General features: G+C 56.6%; 9 protein-coding genes across 9 annotated transcripts; 3 read left to right on the top strand and 6 right to left on the bottom strand.

Moving 5' to 3' along the window:
• Positions 1–25: 25 nt before the first annotated feature.
• On the bottom strand, positions 26–1,590 carry SCHCODRAFT_02604917 (S-adenosyl-L-methionine-dependent methyltransferase). Its single transcript, XM_003036142.2, has 8 exons — positions 1,281–1,590; positions 1,124–1,229; positions 1,038–1,068; positions 911–982; positions 837–857; positions 696–783; positions 322–634; positions 26–272 (listed from the first exon to the last, which is right to left on the bottom strand). Exons 1-8 carry the CDS (start codon positions 1,425–1,427, stop codon positions 61–63), a joined length of 990 nt encoding a protein of 329 aa, XP_003036188.2. The 5' UTR covers positions 1,428–1,590; the 3' UTR covers positions 26–60.
• A 174-nt stretch (positions 1,591–1,764) lies between these two features.
• On the bottom strand, positions 1,765–4,400 carry SCHCODRAFT_02604912 (WD40 repeat-like protein). Its single transcript, XM_050344137.1, has 8 exons — positions 4,120–4,400; positions 3,849–4,071; positions 3,291–3,796; positions 3,090–3,236; positions 2,584–3,042; positions 2,343–2,530; positions 2,156–2,286; positions 1,765–2,090 (listed from the first exon to the last, which is right to left on the bottom strand). The coding sequence occupies exons 2-8, from the start codon at positions 4,000–4,002 to the stop codon at positions 1,969–1,971; spliced, it is 1,707 nt and encodes a 568-aa protein (XP_050202706.1). The 5' UTR covers positions 4,003–4,071; positions 4,120–4,400; the 3' UTR covers positions 1,765–1,968.
• An 84-nt stretch (positions 4,401–4,484) lies between these two features.
• On the top strand, positions 4,485–7,005 carry SCHCODRAFT_02604911 (signal recognition particle protein). The gene is made up of 8 exons (XM_003035341.2): positions 4,485–4,582; positions 4,629–4,793; positions 4,844–5,397; positions 5,447–6,007; positions 6,055–6,148; positions 6,200–6,329; positions 6,384–6,829; positions 6,884–7,005. Exons 1-7 carry the CDS (start codon positions 4,505–4,507, stop codon positions 6,521–6,523), a joined length of 1,722 nt encoding a protein of 573 aa, XP_003035387.1. The 5' UTR covers positions 4,485–4,504; the 3' UTR covers positions 6,524–6,829; positions 6,884–7,005.
• On the bottom strand, positions 6,894–8,551 carry SCHCODRAFT_02694696 (uncharacterized protein; the record flags this gene model as incomplete). The annotated part of the gene is made up of 2 exons (XM_003036144.2): positions 6,894–8,282; positions 8,336–8,551. 2 exons carry the CDS (start codon positions 8,549–8,551, stop codon positions 6,894–6,896), a joined length of 1,605 nt encoding a protein of 534 aa, XP_003036190.1.
• A 207-nt stretch (positions 8,552–8,758) lies between these two features.
• On the bottom strand, positions 8,759–9,701 carry SCHCODRAFT_02604906 (uncharacterized protein). Its single transcript, XM_003036145.3, has 4 exons — positions 9,529–9,701; positions 9,303–9,471; positions 9,066–9,248; positions 8,759–9,016 (listed from the first exon to the last, which is right to left on the bottom strand). Exons 1-4 carry the CDS (start codon positions 9,660–9,662, stop codon positions 8,882–8,884), a joined length of 621 nt encoding a protein of 206 aa, XP_003036191.1. The 5' UTR covers positions 9,663–9,701; the 3' UTR covers positions 8,759–8,881.
• Positions 9,702–10,745: 1,044 nt separating this feature from the next.
• SCHCODRAFT_02604900 (uncharacterized protein) lies at positions 10,746–12,409 on the bottom strand. Its single transcript, XM_050344136.1, has 7 exons — positions 12,308–12,409; positions 12,163–12,217; positions 12,055–12,112; positions 11,723–11,966; positions 11,447–11,650; positions 11,242–11,394; positions 10,746–11,136 (listed from the first exon to the last, which is right to left on the bottom strand). The coding sequence occupies exons 2-7, from the start codon at positions 12,198–12,200 to the stop codon at positions 10,949–10,951; spliced, it is 885 nt and encodes a 294-aa protein (XP_050202705.1). The 5' UTR covers positions 12,201–12,217; positions 12,308–12,409; the 3' UTR covers positions 10,746–10,948.
• Positions 12,410–12,515: 106 nt separating this feature from the next.
• Positions 12,516–14,405, top strand: SCHCODRAFT_02682380 (uncharacterized protein). Its single transcript, XM_050346744.1, has 4 exons — positions 12,516–12,672; positions 12,727–12,999; positions 13,027–13,190; positions 13,265–14,405. Exons 1-4 carry the CDS (start codon positions 12,628–12,630, stop codon positions 14,286–14,288), a joined length of 1,506 nt encoding a protein of 501 aa, XP_050202704.1. The 5' UTR covers positions 12,516–12,627; the 3' UTR covers positions 14,289–14,405.
• A 151-nt stretch (positions 14,406–14,556) lies between these two features.
• Positions 14,557–16,507, top strand: SCHCODRAFT_02009514 (uncharacterized protein). Its single transcript, XM_050341521.1, has 3 exons — positions 14,557–14,824; positions 14,875–16,319; positions 16,368–16,507. Exons 1-2 carry the CDS (start codon positions 14,579–14,581, stop codon positions 16,279–16,281), a joined length of 1,653 nt encoding a protein of 550 aa, XP_050202703.1. The 5' UTR covers positions 14,557–14,578; the 3' UTR covers positions 16,282–16,319; positions 16,368–16,507.
• SCHCODRAFT_02604894 (adenylate kinase) lies at positions 16,414–18,233 on the bottom strand. Its single transcript, XM_003036148.2, has 5 exons — positions 17,839–18,233; positions 17,643–17,751; positions 17,529–17,593; positions 17,285–17,477; positions 16,414–17,201 (listed from the first exon to the last, which is right to left on the bottom strand). The coding sequence occupies exons 1-5, from the start codon at positions 18,090–18,092 to the stop codon at positions 16,836–16,838; spliced, it is 987 nt and encodes a 328-aa protein (XP_003036194.1). The 5' UTR covers positions 18,093–18,233; the 3' UTR covers positions 16,414–16,835.
• Between the last annotated feature and the right edge of the window lie 469 nt (positions 18,234–18,702).

Genomic DNA, 18,702 nt, shown 5'->3' with positions numbered 1-18,702 from the left:
TTCGAAAGGAATTCCGACAGCAGGTCGAGGCGGTCGGTGAAGAGCAGTCTACAAGCAAGGTCATGTATAACGAGCCCGCTTTACAGCGTAGCTGATGTGCAATTGCATGGATAATCGTACAGGTGAGTGGTATAGGTCATGCTGAGCGTCCAGTATCAGATCTCGCGCTTGTCGTTCAGGCATCCCGCAGTACAGGAACATCGGCAGTAACCCTGGTAGCAGAAGTTCATAATTCATCCACTGCAATTGGCCTACGGTCAGAGTTTCGGGATCTAGCACAGATCAGCGGCATGTCGAGAGCCAAGCGGATGGGCCGCATACCTTCGGGCCAGAAGCCCACGGGGATCTTTCCATCTTGCTTCACCACCTTGTCGAACTCCCCTGTTTGCGTGAGATGCTCGGAGAGGTGCGCGGGAACGGTCGGGTCGACGCCGAGCCGGCGGAGACACGCCTCGTAGGTTCTCCAGAAGTTCGTCCACCCATACACTGGCTGTGGGTCCCGGGAGAGCGACGTAGACGCGCGCCTATCCCTGTCCGCGACCCGCGGCGTCAAATCCGGCTCTATGAGCACGATAAGGCCCCCGGGGCGCAGCAGGCGCGCGCACTCGCGGATGAATTGCGGGTAGTCGACAAACTGTCTCACGGGTGCTCGTCAGTTCGTCAGCTGCGCCGTCGGGATGCAGGGAGAAACACACTCCAGTGTGCACCGAGCGCGCGTGGATGAAGTCGAAGTAGCCGTCCGGGTAGGGCAGCGATGCCTGATTGCAATCGCAGAGCTCGAATCTAGAAGCCGCATTGTCGTCGTGGGCGACCCAGAGCATCAGAGGACAACATACGTGCAATTAGAAGGCACCTCTCTGCATGGCGCGCGGTCAGCAACGTAATGCGTAGCGTGGTGGGTGGCACTCGCCTAGGCTGTATCGGCGCGACATCAACGCCTATGACCTCTGCCGACGGGAACTCGTCCGCCATTTGGATGGCCCTGGGATTTGTGCTCAGTGCGCCACTCGATATGATCAGTCGCTAGCGCGGCTCACCACATGCCTCCCCCAGTGCCTATGTCTAGGACTAATGGGGTTGCGATCAGTCCAAGAAGGAAACAAGGACAAAACCTTGAGCTTACTGCGTCGCTGAACGCCTGGCACGGGTCGCAGAACCTGGTGCACAGGACCAACATAATTCTTCCCATGGAAAACGAACTGAAGCATCCGGTGATGCAGTTCTGATCTCTAAAAAATAGGGTGAGTTCTAGAACCAAGGAGCGTGAAAACGCTGCTTACCCGTACTTCATCGTCGTCGGCCGGTAGCATGTAAGTCGTGTTCATCTTGTTGAGCAAGCGCCCATGAAGAGGGTAAAAGAAATCGCTGTCATCGTCTCCGACGGTACGCAGCTCTGTTGGCATGTAGTAGTGATGAGCGCCAGCCATCGATCTTGTGAGGTGGAAAAATCGGGAAGACGTGCGCCGTGCAAACGAAACATCCCCAGGGGAGGGAGCGGCTTTGTGTTCATCACCTCCGCCTCCTTAAATACCACAGCCTGCCGCAATGGATGGTAACCATGAAAATGATAAAGTTTAGGCGCATTAGGATAGAGAGGGCCAGGAAAACGGACAAGACACGAAGGTTTGTGGTGCCTGCGGGACGGCGGGGGAAGGCGTTGTGAGAGAGCAAACCTTGTTGTTTGCGGACACTCGTCATGTTGACGCCCGCTATAGAGCAACAAGCGCTGATCTGCTTCATTCCGAGTCAGATGAGGGTACAGCTGCTCACACCAGGTCGAGGCCACGTCGGACCGCGTCCATTGGGACTGTCCATCAGCTTCGGGAAACAGACTGAGAGCAGTGTACAGCACAGACTTAGGCTTGCGAGCAACGTGAATGGTTACTATCCGGCGCATCCTGTATACCGGACTGAATGCAGGACTGCATTGCTGGATTGACGTCAATGTGCACCCTACCATTTGACTTGTTAAAACTCGTTCTTGGGGCGTTTGGTCGTGATCTCGTGCACGAGTACCGTGCGCGTGGACTCGCCGTGCCAGCCGCGATTGCTGCTTGCAGTGACCATGTACCTCCCTCCGGGGTCGATAACTGTGCGTCCGGACACAGACGGGTCAGCTTGCGCCGCAGACCTTCCCGCGAAAGGATGAACTCACGCATCTGGGAGACGAATCCTCCGTGGTGCCCGGGTATGATCCTGAACTGGACGCCGCTGCGTGGCTTCATGGACCCGTCGGGCTCGCCCGTCTCGGCGACATTCCAGAGACGTATGTTGTCCGTTGACGCACTAGCGGTACCTTTAGCACACGGTCCCTGCACGCGCGCCGCAAAAGGGACCCTCACCAGGCGATGTGCTTTGAGTCAGGGAACGCCACGACGCAGGAGACGTCCCCCGAGCTCGGCGGATTGCGAATCGTCTTCCAGATCCTGGGCGCCTGCCTTGACGACCCCGTCTGCCGAACGTCGTATACCTCCACGATCCCGTTGCGACGTGCAGCGTAGACCTGATTGCCGTCCGCGGACCAGGTCGCCTGCGTAGCGTGAGCAAGCTAGAAGGGGGAGCGTTTTGGGCAGGATTACATACAGACATGCACCACGGCCGCGTTTTCTCGCTCATGTACAGCCGCCCGACGCCCTGCCACCCGTTGAATGGGTCGTAGCCGGAGGTTTTTACGCGCTTGTCCCAAAGGACAATTTGCCCGTCGATACTTGCCGTCATAAGTATGTCGGGCGAGAACGTAATCCAGCGCTGCGCGTCGAGAACAGGAGGGATATGTTTCGGTGCAGGCGCCGAGGACTCTGCTGGCATTGCGAGGCCGCCTGGCTTCTGGTTCTCGTCTTCGTCGTCAAACAGAGGATCAAAGTCGGAGCCTTCGGATTTGGCGTCCACGTTGTCCGTGTCCTCGTCGTTGACAGGCTGTATACTGAGCGGGGAGCCAGAATCTGAATAGACAGCATTTTCGGGTCGCACGGCGATGCAGGACAACTGTGCACCGTGCGACGCGAGGTGGCGGACTTGCTGGCCGGTGTTGAGGTCCCATTCCTATGGGGATCTCAGCTCAGGGATAGACACAAGAAGGTGCTGCGTACGATAGCTTCGCCGTCCCAACTGGCGCTGAAGAACCCCTTCTCGTGATGATCGAGTGCTAAAGCGGATATGGGCTTCGTATGACCCCGCATAACATGGCATAGCCGACCAGGACTATGGCGCACAGTAAACAAGTTGATCAGACCGTTCTACAAACCGCGTTAGTGTTCGATAGGAGCAGAATCGGAAGAACCCAACCGCACCCGACAACCAGATAGCGCCCAGAGCGCATCCGAGTGCATGGCTAAGCTGTAGACGCTTTCAAGTGGCGCGTCACCCGCACTGTGGCTGTCATGCAGCGATGTCGAGGGGTTTTCCCACCAGCATCTCAGGTGTCCCGCCTTCATTGTGCCCTCGATGATATTCGCATGGTGTCGTTGCGGCGCGGTCAAGAAGTTCTTCTTTCCGTTGGCGGAAGTATAGACGTCGTAGTCACGGATATAGCCGTCCTCAGAGCCTGTCAAGAGGTGGCTGATGCAAGCAGATGACGCCAAAGCATGTGTGGGCACAGGATGCGGAATGGCAATGATAGCTTCTACGGTGAAAGGGCGCGAGAAGTCGTTCCGACGGAGCTGCTTCCTCCGGATACAAGCAGGAGACTGAGACCGTCTGCGCTTCACCCTTGCTGTGGGTGTCACAGCAGGCGGAGATACGGCCATAGCCGTATCGTGGACAACCGGAGGAGGCTGAGGTGGCGGGGGAGGAGTGGCTATCATCTTTAATACTATGTACATGATTTTGATTTATCGAAGATGACTCACGTTCATGTAGTTGAGGCGGAGATGACTGCTGTTGTGGATCCGATGGGTCAAACTCTAGCATCGCTTGGGCCGCTTGCTCATCTTCGAGGTCGGGTTCGCCCTCGGCATCTTCATTGTCGGCTGGAACTTCTTCCAAGTCAAGCTCAATACCCATTAGGTCAGGTTCGCTTTCCGCTTCTGCGTCTTCATCCTCATCTTCGTCTGAATCGTCACTGCTCGTCGTCTGTGGAATTTGAGCCATAGTGTGCGAAGCCTCAGCGAATTGACCCACGTCGTCTGACGGTGTATTATTGCCAGCTTCTTCAAGTACACCGTCCAAAAGGTCTCCTTCTATTTCTCCATCTCCATCTTCGTCCGCGTCAAATATCGAGTTGACTTCATCTTCAAAGTCGCTGTTGGACATTATGGCGCGTGTCTCGTGTGCCACCGGAAGGCGTCCCGTGGTAATTTCGGGAGTGCAGGTGTTCTACGCAGTCAAAATAGATTATGAAGCTCTGGCCTGAGGCATAGAATCAGCCCTGAGGGAGCGCCGAGACGAAGGATGATGAAGGTGCGAAACAAGAGGAAGTTGAAGTCGTCGTTCACGTGGCTCCTTGTCGGACATAGCCGACGTGTCCGGCCCGAGCAACCGGCGCTCCTTGCTTCCCCCCACCGACATGGTTTTAGCAGATCTTGGCCGTAAACTCAATGCGGCCCTCTCATCACTCAACAGGGCACCAGTCGTAGACGAGAAGGTATGTTTCTACTACATCTGCAGGAAAAGGTACTAAGCGCTGGCAGGTCCTCGATGCGACGCTGAAGGAGATCACTGCCGCACTTCTCGAGTCCGATGTGAACGTGAAGCTGGTCGCATCACTTCGCTCAAAAGTCAAGACAAAGGTCAAGGCGATATTTGAGGGAGGGGACAAGACCAAGGACGTAAACAGAAAGAATGTCATCCAGAAGGTGCGTACGCCCACCCTCCCTTATGAGATCCCCAGTCAAGATCTTGCCAGGCAGTATTCGATGAGCTTGTCGCACTCGTAGACCCCGGCGTCGAGCCATACAAGCCAAAGAAGGGGCACACGAACGTCATCATGGCTGTCGGTTTACAGGGGAACGGCAAGACGACAACATGTACGAAGCTCGCCGTACACTACCAGAAGCGCGGCTTTAAGTCAGCGATCGTGTGCGCGGACACCTTCCGTGCGGGTGCCTTCGATCAGACGAGGCAGTCTGCGACCAAGGCGAAGGTCGCCTACTTTGGCTCGTACACGGAGACAGACCCGGTATCCATCGCCGCTCAGGGTGTAGCCAAGTTCAAGAAGGAGCGGTTCGAGGTTATTATCGTCGATACCAGTGGAAGGCATAAGCAGGAGCAGGAGCTCTTCGAGGAGATGATTCTCATCGGGCAAGCCGTCAAGCCGGACATGACCATCCTTGTCCTCGATGCCAGCATCGGTCAAGCAGCAGAAGCGCAGGCGCGCGCTTTCAAGGACAGCGCGGACTTCGGTGCCATCATCGTCACGAAGATGGATGGACACGCAAAGGGAGGAGGAGCCATCTCTGCGTACGTCTCTTCACCGTTCCCTACAATCTCCTCTAACTGACCTGCCCAGCGTCGCCGCGACCCAAACCCCCATCATCTTCCTTGGTGTTGGCGAGCACCTTCACGACCTCGACCGCTTCGCCCCCCAACCCTTCATCTCCAAACTCCTCGGCCTCGGCGACATGCAGGGCCTCATCGAGCACATGCACGACCTCACCGCGCAGAACCCCGACAAGCAGAAGGAGATGGCGAAGAAGTTCGAACAGGGCAAGCTCAGCATCCGCGACTGGCGCGAGCAGATTTCGAACGTCATGAGCATGGGCCCCATCAGCAAGATCGCGTCCATGATTCCGGGACTGCCGGCGGAGATGCTGCAGGGCTCGGACGAAGAGGGCTCGTTACGGATGAAGCGCATGATCTACATCACGGATAGCATGACCGCGGCGGAGCTCGACTCGGACGGGTCGATGTTCATGGAGTGGGGGAAGGACGGGAAGCCGACGGGCTTGACGTGGCGAGTAACGCGTGTGGCGAAGGGCAGTGGGACGAGCGTAAAGGAGGTCGAGGAGCTGCTATGCCAGTACCGCATGATGGCGAACATGGCGAAGCAGGCAGGCGGCAAGAATGGATGGTGCGACTGCATTGCTAGCGATACGACATCAGCTCACCTTCGCGTAGGTTGCAAACAATGCAGAAGATCCAGTCCGTCGCCGGCAGCAAGGGTCTCGGCGCGAACGGCATGCCCACTCCCGCACAAATACAAGCCATCCAGGTAAGTCTTCCATCTTTCGTGACGCAAGACTACGCTAATACCGTGAATAAGCGTTCCATGCCACCAGGCATGCTCCAGCAAATGCGCAAGCAGATGCAGGGCGGTGGGGGCATGCAAGAGATGATGAAGGCCATGATGGGCCAGGGCGGTGGCGATGGTCCGGATATGGAGGAGATGCAACGTACGTTCTCGTCGCTTGCCTCAGTCCTTACGCAGTACTGACGCGACCTCACAGGAATGATGGCGAGCATGGGTCAGGGAGGCTTAGGCGGACTGGGTGGTCTAGGCGGACTAGGAGGCCTCGGTGGCGGCATGCCGGATATGAGCGCCATGATGAAGATGATGGGCATGGGCGGTGGTGCTGGTGGACGATGAGGCATTCCATGGGACATCCGAAAGTACGTTATAGTTCCGAACACGCTCTCGTGCGGCTGTAGCCATGGTGCATAATGTGTGGTCTTGTATATATTGTATCATACGCTGGTATCTGTTTTGCTCCTGGCGCGGTCAGCATCGATGTCTACAAGTTTTCAGGAAAGACCAGATGCATACAGTACTTGGTCGTGACGGGCCACTGACATAGCTACATTCGAACGCCCCCAGTGGCGAAAAAGGCATTTGATACGCGCCAATTCACGCTCCTCGAGCGGGCGGCACGGAAAATACGGCGACGTACTAGCACTGCAACCTGTCAGATATTGCTTTGACTTGGCGAACTGAGAGTACCTAGCTTACCGTGCCTTTTTTATGCTCGGCCACACAGGTTCTGTAGCGTTCTGCCACCGGGAACACCCTCCAGCCGCGCCTGGCATAAGAGCGGTAGGAGTTCATCTACCTTCCGCCATTGCTCTGCCTGACCCCGAGGTGGGTTACCGAATGCGGACAGCAACGCTTCGTGTAAGCAAGGGAAGAACCTGGACAGAAACAACGCTATTTCCGACGGTGAACATATCGGAGAGTTGTAAAGCACCAGCTTCCCCAAAGCGAACTGAGCGCAATCGACGTCAGCCCCCTCCGGTATGTCCGCATCCCATGCGCGGACCGAGATGGAGAGCGTCTCGAGCTGCTTGCAGTGGCGGGCGAAAGGAATGAGTCCGACCACCGTGCAGTCGGGCTCTGCCTTTTTAGCCCCCTGGATATCGATACGCTGTATTTGTGGCCAAGACTGGGCCATCTTGTCGAGGTCTGCGTTCCGCAAGGATATGGTCGTCCCTGGCACGTGGAGAATCAGGCTGACGAGGTTGCGGAAGTCAAACAGCAACTGGAAGCTGCCCAGTGCAACACAGTCGTCGTCGACGCGCGAGGGCAGGGCAGCTCGCGACATGGGAGGGTCCGCCCCGCGCGTTATGTTCAATATCCGCAAGGTCTGCTCTGAGGGGTTCTTCCGCAAATTCTGTATGAACCTGCCTAGAGCGCGCGACTCCCCGACCCGCGTGACATACAATTTGACCAGCCGAAGGTTCCGGGACCCAGAAACGAGATCTGCGACGTCGGAGAGTTGCCATGAGTTCAGCGTCAGGGATTGTAAGGTGGGAGGGGCGGTCGATAGACAGTTGTCCAACGTGTTCGTGCTTTCAAGACGCGTTGTCCGACTCGGATCCTCGCCAAGCTTGAGAGAACGTAAACGTGGCAGAGAGAACATTGTTGACAGCAGGTTGGCGTCCACGTACGTCGCCAAGGATAGGCTCTCCAGATGATCCCACCCGGACAGTAGGGTGATGATAGGCCATCCACAGTGGGATGGCAGGAACAGATCCAGAGAGGTGATTGGATGCGCACGACGCGCTTTGAGCGCGAACAGTATGCTCAGCTCCATTCCTCCTTCTAACGACAACTCCGGATCGTCGTTGACCTCGTCATATTCGGACATTGATTCTATGGCCATACTGATCTGGTGCAACGGTGGGCGCGTAATATTCGGAAGGCATGCCGCAAAGGTGGATGGGCCTAAGTAGACCAACTCGCGTAGATTTGGGAACAAGTTTTGATCACCACAGGCAATGACGACCTTCGCGAGCGCTTCAGGTGCACCGCGAGTGCTCTCATAACCGAAGTCGAGGTGCAAGCTTTGTATGAATGGTGTGTAGTGCTGCACACGTATAACATCCTCTGGCGTCAGATAGCTCGGGATCGTCTAAGGATCCGATGAACAGACCTCATCACCACTAAGATAGCAAGGAAACGTACCGTGTTGCCGTTCTCACATGATCGGTGCAACCCATATTCTATGGCTGCCGGAAGCAGGTTAAGAACATGATCGACGTTTTCACATCGTCTCCAGAGCAGGCTGAGCGCTGATTCGTGAAACGTCTTGCATGTCCTTGCTAATATGGCCAAGTGACTGTGATTGGAGTACGCGAAAATCTTATGTCGCAGCTCCGGTGTTTGGAGGACCGCGTGCATAGCAGAGTGGTGCTACAGGATGGGTGATACCGCTCAGTCGAAGGGAGGCAACAACGTTGAGTACGCACAATGTCACGGTTCAAGTCGAGTTCAAGGCATCTCAACGCCCCAAGGGCTGCCACGTGGAGGTACAGTCACAGTCACAAGGACCAATGTTCGATCCTGGCGGACTATACCTCGTTGGTTTACGGGGACCATCCACTACTAGGGTCGATATATAAATGTGATAAAATGTGATACAACCTGTGTGACACAGGATACATCCAGATACGCTCAAAGTGATATTTACCTACACGACAGGAAGCGCACCAACAAGGAACATCAACGGAGCTAGTACCCCTTCCGCTCCTTCTTCCACTTCTTCTTCTGCACGGACGCCGCGTTCTTGTTGCCGAAGAAAAGAGAAGACGTGTGCTTGTCAGCACCGGTCTTCCTTGATATAGACGATGTCCCGGCGAATACGATCTACAGTCACGTCAGTACTTCCCCCTCTGCGAAGCGTAAGGGAACCCACCGTCCACGTCCCCCATAAGCCAATAAGACCCTCCACAACGCTGAACAAGGTAGCAAGAGAGCCTACGCTCTTTGTATTCCACGCCAAGAAAGCAGTGAGATCGCCAGCTATTGCCACCGGTGCGAGAAGGGGGTGATAGTTCGTGTTTGGTTCTCGTGAGGGGATGGGGTCGTTAGAGGGGATCTGCGAAGTTGTTACTTAGCGCTAAAGATCTATAAAGACTCACACAAGACGCACATTCAAGAGTACAGCGACGGAGGTTGCCGCCAGCCAGATGCCGAAATGCAGTGCAAGAAAGGATTCGAGCGGTGTTAACGCCCTCCGGCTATCGTCTTCCGCGACGACCTCGGATAGGAAGAGAAGCAGACGAGGGGAGAAGGTCAAGATGAAGGCCAAGAAGCTGAATCTGAGGGGTTTGATAGATCAATCTATCGTTCATGCGAGTGAACAGGCGGACCCTTACAATCCAGCAGCGACCCAGCTCCACGTCGACACTGCGCTGTCCGGGGTGTTGAATGCATCCAACAGTGTTTCTGCAGTCTCGGCTTGTCTGTGTGGGCGCTGAGAGAGGTCGTCCATCTCGATTGTATCGGACATGATGGCAGGAGGTAAGCGGGAGCGCTGCGCGCCACGACTGCAGCGCGCTAATTAACGCGTGACGTCATCACTAGAGGAAGCCCCGGCTTCGCCGGTTGCATACCTTGCTTGCATCTCGCGCGTGAGTCTGAATCCTGCTGTCGTTGGCAGCAAGAGGTGGTCGATCCGTCAATCGGCGACGTAGATCTGGCCACGCGAGTCGCTGATCGCAGCGCTCGCTCCACAGCAGGCCGCGCTCGTCGCCGTCTCCCAAGTCGACCTTGACCTTGCTTGTACAGCTCTTGGACGCAAATCATGTGTTAGGAAGGTGCGTTTTAGTCCGAGGCAACCTGCACCATCCACCACCTAGTTCGAGAACAAGTACGAGCAGTCAGGTTCTCACGGTTGACGGCGTGCACGTGGACCTCGAGGCCGCGCTCTCCTGAGCCCCCGCCCTTTGGCAAACAACCTGGTAGAGAGTTATGGGCGCAAAATGGTGCGGCAGAAACGCACTCGCCGAAGGAAATGTGTGTTTCTACTCGTAGGAGCACACGAGGCTGCAAAAGCCCAAGGATGCGACTTTCTCAGTGGTAATGCAATATTACCTGGATGCCACTAGGCAGTGTGAGCGTGTACTCGCAGATAGTTCAGCTGCTTATATATTCCTCGTAGTCTATGGGCATCCAGGCGCACAGACACCTCCATATATACAACCTCCGGATGGCCTGAACTTGCGGTCTGCCTGCGGTATGCCCTCGACAGGAGAGGTTAGATCAGGTAACCTGATCATAGGCTTGCAATCCGTGTGTGAGAGTACCTAGCTACGATCGGAGGATTTTCCGTGTCCTCAGAGGAGTGCTGATGCTTGTTCTCTGGACTTCAACTCGACGGCACGTGCATGCACATGACGCGGACCGGTGCTGCGATCAGCGACTCGCGTGGCCAGATCTACGTCGCCGATTGACGGATCGACCACCTCTTGGTTGGCAGAGCTCGTCGTGTGGTGCCGTACAGGACTTGTGGACGAAGGTGTCTGCGCGTTTACCGATGTTGCCTTCGGAACGTGCTACGCACATGGGGTCATTTTTTATGGGGTCAATAAGACACGGGAAAGACCTTGCAAGCAAGGTGATGCAGCAGCTGCTTGCCGCTCGCCCGCGTCGCCTTCGGCACTGTATTCACAGGACTCTTCGGCGACTTGTTTTGGGACACGTTCCGAAAGGGCGGAAAGATGTAGAACTAGGTGTTGCTTTGTCTCGAAGGCTTCCAATTCATGACACGAAGTACATGAATCCCTTCTGTCGACGCTACAACGCGTGCGCCGGATCTGCACCCTTCAAGCTCCAACCTATCAATTCACGCATGTGAACGACGTCCAAGGGACCCTTCACCGACTCGTCCTGTATCGCACGCACGATGGCCTCCGCGACGTGGTCGACGTGCATCGGCGGAATGGTCAGCGCGTTCGCCACCGATGCCAGCGCGGAGGGGAGGTCTGGAAGTATGAAAGTCAGTACGAAGGATTCGGTAAAAGTTCATGGAGAGGGGCGGTTAACAAGAGTTCGAGCAGCAAGGGCTCTGTCTACGGTCCAGTACGCACCTGCGGGGTCCCTACCGGGTGATGCTAACGAGCGTAAGATTGACGCGGGGGTCGGAATACCCTTCGGCGCCCCTCGCTCGAGGTTTACGAAGAGGTCAAGCAGGGCAGCCGGAGGCGTAGATAAGGGGCGCCAGTGTGGGTGGTACATGAAACCTACGAAAATCAGCATATTGACCCTAAGGACGAGTAGAGCGCCGTCACACACTTGGCCGCGCAAACACGCTCCGTACAGGGGCATTCTCTCTCGAGATAGTCGCCTCAATCTCGCGCTCTGCGGCGCGCTTGCTAGCGATGTAGCCCTCTGGGATCAAGGGACGGAAAATATCCTCTGCAGACGCGAAGACGAAGGCGAACTTGTCCTCCGGCTTCGGCTTGCGAGTCGAGAGGGTGTCCGAGAGAACGTTCAAGGCTGTTGATAGTCAATGAGCATGTATACACCTTCCGATGCATATCGAAGTGGGGGAGGGCATAATTAACTTGCCGCTCTGCTTGTTCATTGTCTCGTAACTCCACCGTGAATCCCGCTTGAGTGGGTTGCGCGACCCGGGGAAGAGGTTCTTCACCAAAGCCAAGGGATTTGAGTCGCGCACGCTCTGCTTGTACTCCCCGCCTTCGAGAAGAGTTCCGAGAGTGTGTACGACAGCGCCGTAGGGGGGTGATGATGCGAGTACTTCTTGGAGTTCACCGCGCTTGTCTGCAAGTACGTCTGCCTTGCGCCACTCGACCTGTGGAAGTTGTCTGAGTATGGGCAAAACATGATCGCTCGCGAGAGGGAGAACGATGAGGGGGGCATTCCGGGGTGATTCAACGCACCCTCTTTACCCATGCGGGAGTATGGCCCTTAGGCGTTCGCCAGGGCTGTCCGGATGAGCTGAGCAGATGTAAGTCGACGAAGCCCCACCACAGATGCGGAGCACGCACCTAACGCTCGTCACCTCCATTCCCTTCGCCAAAGCCATTCGACAGACGGCCGAGCCTGCGCATCTGGTCAGAGATGATGCTCAGGCCACGACTGACACCCTCGGAACGGACGTCGGCGTGGGGAGGATGTGCGCAATCGACTGACCCAGGAAGCCATTGCCTCCGACGACAAGAATACGTTTCGCGGTGTTTGGTACGCTCATCTAAAGCAGGGAGCCCTCACTGAGGGAAATACAGTGAAATGACGCGACCGTCAGTGACAAGCGCCCGGCACCCAGGTCGCATCTCGATCGGCAGTCGGGCCGGCGTCTCCGGTGCTCTGAATTCCAGACTCCTCCAGTTATCCGCGTTCATGTTGCAAGGCGTTGCCCGCAGACTCAGTAGCCCCATATCGTCTTTTCCCAACACCTTGTCACAGTTATACCTCTTCCCCTGAACGACAAAATATCCTTGTTCCCTTGAACAATGTACGCCTCCGTCGAGGCTCTGCTTGACTTCGAGCCGAAGTTGGTGAGTCGTCGCCCTTAATTCCGCACCACTCTCTTTATGTCTAATAATGTGTAGCCCTCAGACGAATCTCTACTGTCAACACTTTACAAGAATGCGCCTCTAGAATCCCCCCTGCAAACCACGCTGATAACCATCCTTTGCGCTGAGAGGAAAGACCATCTGCAGGGCCTCAACGCGGAGATCGCTCTCTTGACCGACGCCCTCTCGCGACTCAAAGAGCAGAAGAAGAGAGTCAGGGCCCAGCTACATGTCTGCTCGTCGGCCATACATTCGCCCATCCGCGCCTTACCCGCCGATGTCATGTGTGATATACTCTCACTTGCCGTTGTGCGCGCGCCTTGGGATCCACCATAGAATTTGGAAAGATCGTCGCCAACCGCATGCTCACTGCTCAGGCTGACCCAAGTCTGTCGTGGGTGGCGCCAGGCTATGCACGACATGCCGTCCCTCTGGCGAGAGCTGCTTCTGTCATGGAATCTCCTCGAAAACGATGCTGACGCGTGGCGTATTCAAGTATGGTTAGCTCGAGCGCGCGACTTACCACTCTCTTTTCATATGGGAGCCCAAAATTTTTGAACCAGTGCACTACGAGTCACCCTTGGGACGAAAGCGACGACAGCATCGACGAGGAGGTAGAAAATCATGTGGCTGGCATCGGAGACATCCTGGGCCACCAAGTGACTTTCCCGACGCACATGATACGTGATCTGCGCCTCGTAGGGAACGCAGAAATTATGCTGCCTCACATAGTCCCTCTACCTCGTGACGCGTTCCCTGTGCTCGAACGTTTGCACCTCAGGTTTCACGAACCCAGATATGATCGTGGCTTCACTCCTTCCATCGTCGCGTTTGCCGAGTCAACGCGACTATGGCACTTGCGCTTCGAGGATCATATTCCCGACCTCTTGTACGACCACCTTCACCGCCAGAGCTTGACTGACGTGCACCTGAGCCTTTTCGAGCCTGTTCTCAGCCGGCTCGTGTTCTTGCGTCAATGTCCGCACCTCGAACACCTTGACTTCGAGTCCAGGAAATCACCAGCGACCTGGTCTAGCAGCTCTGACGATCTTGTTACACTGGGTCGCTTGCATTCTCTGTCCTTGCGCGGGCACCGGTGTCATTCCCTCACAGAAAGAATCAGTACACCCAATCTTCAAGCTTTCTCTTGGTACGGAGCGACGCAAGAACCCGGTCCTGACATGCTGTCGTTCCTCGAACGCGCACCTCATATATCCTCGTTCGCACTGGACGAGGTCGCCTACAAGCAGAGGAACGCGGATGGGGACCTTGGGGTATCGCTTCTGCGCCGCCTCCCGCGTGTCAAGCGCCTAGGATTCGCTGTATACGATCCGTCGCTATTGTGTGTCTTCAAAGCGTTGCATATACGGCCAGGGGAGGATGCCCTTGCCCCAGACCTCCAGGAACTCGTGCTGGATCGTGTCATAATCGGCGAAGGTCACGGTTGCGCCAACTCCTTCGTCAATATGATTCGCTCGCGATGGCAGTCATCGCAATACCGGATTCGCCGGCTGGTATATCGCAATCGTCTGAAGGATGACAGGATAATGGAAGTGCTGCAAAATCTCTCGGATGAAGGGCTCGAGGTCGAGCTTTGAAGCTGATGTTGCGGTCATCATCTACACGCGGACTCGGACAAGGGTGATCTTAGACACCTCTTCTTTGAATTTGTAGGCATATGGCAAGTACTATATAAGCTTCAAATTGACATCGCTTGTTCAAGTTATTCGTTGAGTGAAGGCTTCGGACGAGCAAGCTTTTATTAACATTGTTGGACTTGAACGTTGAACGTCAAAATGTCCGTGACCGTGACATAACAGGAAGTTTGGGCCGTCGCCGCGTCGCAACGCGACTTTGACCTTGCCATTTGCATGCATCGCTCACGCTCATGCACGTCGCTCTCAAGATCCATGAAGTGGTCTCCATAATCTGTGATTTCGTTGCAGGTCTGGGAGACCACGCTTACCAGCATCGTGGGCTGGTCAATTTTGCTCTGACCTGCCGATCCTTCCTCGAGCCTAGTCTCAATGCCCTATGGGAGACACTGCCTAGCTTGTTTCCCCTGTTCTTCTGCCTCCCGAAGGATATATTCAGGTTAACGACGATTCAAGCCAACTACTCCAGGAGGCGGTTGGTGAGTGCGCTTTCGCTTTTCTCAAATTCTTCGCAGTTTATCCTTGATAGAAAATGGCCCGAACCCCCACGCCGGATGAATGGGCCCGCGTCCTTTACTATACGCCTAGAGTGCGACGAGTGGAGTACACGGGAGACAGTCCTGCGTCAGTGGAGATTGCGCCATCGTGCTTCGAGGCTCTGGCACTGTCGTTTCCGGGCAGCGTCCTGTTCCCTAATGCCCGCCGGCTCTACATCGACCTCTCGGTGTATAAAGCGTCTTTGTCCTTCACCCGGCTTCTCGTCAGTCCGTCCATAACAGACATTGGCATCGACTGGACCGAGCAACGCACTGCTCTGCAAAACGCTTCCATCGCCTCCCTTCTCGGGGCCAGATGCAGACCCACAGTCCTCAGCTTCGATCGGTACTGCTCTGCTTACGAGTCCACATCTTCGCCGGTCATACTCGACATGCTGCACGCCGTCATCTCGGAGTGGCCGCAACTCCAAGTGGTCACCTTGACGTTCATATATGCCAAGACGCTTCGTCGCATGGCATCCTTTCCCGACCTCGAGACACTGGCCGTCAACATGTACGGACGGGGGCAAAGCTGCATTATTGGCGACGTAGTGCCGATCGACGACTCCGAGAGCACATTTCCTGCGCTATACAGCCTGACGATCATGCAGCTATCTCCGGAAATGGCCGACTGGGTGCTGAGCTTGATCACCAAAAGCCCCGTCGAAGACCTTTCCCTCGGCCTGAACAAGCCTGCGCCGGCACAGAAATGGAGCCCCATCTTTCGTCGCTTGGCGGGCTGGGCGTCCCGCGAGGTAGAAACGCTGTCGCTAGACCTTAGCGAGCGCGTGTACTACGAAGACGAGGAGGAGGAGGAGGAGTTATTAGACGCAATCACTGTCGATGACCTCGAACCGCTCTTCCGCTTGCGAATCGTCACCAGTCTCACCCTCGACCTCCGGTGGTTGATGATCAACGACGAGATGCTGGCCAGGATAGCAGCGGCGTGGCCCATGCTGAACGGTGTCAAATTCCAGGACTACAATCCCAAGCTGCAGGGTGCCTTCGTTACACTGGATGGGCTCGCCATTATCGCGCAAAGGTGCTCGCAGCTGGACAGCTTGGCGAATCTTCCTCTCAACACTTCCATAACGCCGGCCCAGCCATTGGACATTCCCATCATGAATCCTCTGTCCGCGGCCTTGAAAGCCAACCTGTCGGTCACAGCGATAGATGTGGGGAGCTCTCCAGCGCCGCAGGATCCGGGATTCGTTGCGCGATTCCTGACACTCTTATGTCCTAACCTACGTGCGGTTTCGCATCCCTACACAGAGGCAGCTTGGAAGGCGGTTCACGACCTACTGCCACACATGAAGCAGGCAAGGATGGAAAGCTATGCGATTGGGCACGCTATGGCGCTCGCAGGCGTATCGCTTCCTCATACCTCTCAGGCGATATGAGATTCGTCTACTCTGCTTAGCTTGCACGATACGCGAAGGTAACTTGAGCATCCCTCCTCCTTTCCTCCCATCTGACGCAGCTACAGGTGCATACCTTGCGACGGCGTCAATCTTACAACGCGCGCGTACGTCGCCTAGGAGCAGGGAGTAACATGTTCATGGTCATTGATCAGCGGTAAGTACACCTCCGTGTAAAAATACAGGGATATAAACGAAGGAAGATAGATACATCGCGAAGGCCAGAGATAGTAGATGAAGGGTAGTCAAGCGTGCACCCATGCAGGGGACGGCACCTGCCATGGGCAGTGGGGAATCTAGGATAGGCTGAGCGACGAAGAGCAGACGACACAACATGCGAGCACGATAACATTTTGTACAGGGCTGACTCGAGCGCGGCGCAACCATGGGGTGGGCTGAACAGGAGGTAGTCTCCTGGCGCGACGAGAGTAGCGTGACTCGGCGGGGTCGACAGCGTGTCATTGCTGGACTGCGAGTTGAGCGCAGTGGGGCGAGGGATACGGCGGCGTATAGTGGCGGATGTCGCAGTAAGATGTTCAGTGCGACAACTCGGGCTGCAGCACCATCTGCGCCTTGCGCTTGCGATCCTCCTCAAAGGACTGCACCGCCGAGATCATGTCGTACAGCCGGCCCACCCGCGGCGCGCCCCGCTCGCGCAGCGCCGGAAACCCGCTCTGCACGACGCCCTCCAGCTGCGGCCAGATCTCGTCGGACGTCTTCCCGTGGAGGGTGACCATCTGCAGCTTGTGTGCGCGCGTCGGCAGCCGGAGCTGGTGCGGGTGGAGATGCACGGAGGCGTCCGCGGCGTGGTGGACGTTGCCGGCCTCCGCCTGCGCGGAGTAGTAGTCGAGCAGGGGCGAGGTGGACGCGTAGAACTGCTGCAGGCGGCGCGCGAAGGTCTCCTGGGGGGTGGTTAGCGGGGTGATCCGAGTGCGTGCGGGGATGAGAGTGGAAATAGGGACTGGCGCGCGGCGGAGATACGCACGGGGTTGTCGTCGGGGCGCTTCGTCAGCGGCTCTCCCGTCTCGTCGTCGAGGCCGTCGATTTTAGGGGGGTTGTAGGACAAGTTGTAGACGCGGCCCGAGGGGAGGTGCACCCATCGGTCCGAGATGCGGCTGAGGATGACATCGTCGGGAACGTCGAGGTTCACGACGAGGCTGAGGGGCATGCCCTGCTTCCTGCAGTGCGCGTTAGTTCACGGAAGGATGTCTCATGTGATTGGCACGCACTTGAGGTGTGCGTCCAGCAGTTCTCCCTGCCCGAGAGTGCGCGGAAAGCCGTCCAGTATCCAGTGCTGGGGGCATGTGAATAGGAGCTCAGGTAGCATGGGGAGCGCTCCGGACCTTTCCCTTCAGCTCCTCGAGCTTGCTTGTGACCACCTTGAGCATGAGATCATCGGGGAGAAGGCCGCCCTGAGCGACGATCGCGTCCGCTTGACGCCCGATATCCGTGCTACGGAGAGCATGAGCAAGGTGCAGACGGCAAGGAAGTACTGGGGGCAGGAAGAGGACTCCGGCCATCCAGCAGTGTAGAACGCACCGTTCAGCTATGTGCTGCCGCAACACATCCCCCGACGAGATCGACACAATGTCGTACTTCTTCGTGAGCCGACCGGACAGCGTCCCCTTCCCCGCACCGGGCTTCCCAAACATGACCATGCGCAGAAGACGGTTACCCCCCTCCTCTTCTGTCTGCGCGCGGTGTACCGGCCTGAGCCCGAACGAAGGGGCGCCCCTCAGGACTGCCGACGCTGCATAGCCGCGCTGCCCGAGCTGTTTGCTAGCCAAGCGCATGTGGGAGAGGGGGAAAGCACAGGCGAGCATGGCGCAGCGAGGGGGGAACAGCGCGGGGTGCGGTAGGGTGAGGGAAGGAGGGAAGGAGGGAGCTGGGCGCGAGGCACAGGTTCGTTTTGTAGAAACCTTGGGGAGATCGGGGCGCGCCCCCTCAATACAAATGATCTCGGATTCGGACGCGCCATCCCGCCCACTTCCCGGCATGATGACTCACAGCAGCGGTCTGGCCATCGAGAAATCGTGTCATGCGACGTTCGAGAGGCGCCCACGGGCGGATTCCGAGTCCCACTCCACCTCTCGCTGCTAGCGAGTATCCGCGGAGGAGGTAGCTTTCATGCTCAATGGGCAGTCTCTTTCAGCGGCCGCTGGCTATAGCATAGTAGGATCACCGGGGTACATAGCGGATGCATGGACGGCGAATGCAGCCAATTGTACACAATGGAAACAACAGGAGGTAGGAGTTGTCGATGCTCCCATCGATTTTGGCGAGGGCGACATCTCCGATTCACCTTGATTTCGCCATCTCACGCGAGAGTGCTGTACCCTGAGCCCTACCGAAGCGCATACCTGTAGCCGATGGTCAGCGTCTAGCGGACCGCAGCGAACAGAG

Source organism: Schizophyllum commune, assembly GCF_000143185.2.
Source record: "Schizophyllum commune H4-8 unplaced genomic scaffold SCHCOscaffold_1, whole genome shotgun sequence".
In the NCBI taxonomy this organism is placed as follows: domain Eukaryota; kingdom Fungi; phylum Basidiomycota; class Agaricomycetes; order Agaricales; family Schizophyllaceae; genus Schizophyllum; species Schizophyllum commune.
This window is presented reverse-complemented; position numbering and strand designations above follow the sequence as displayed.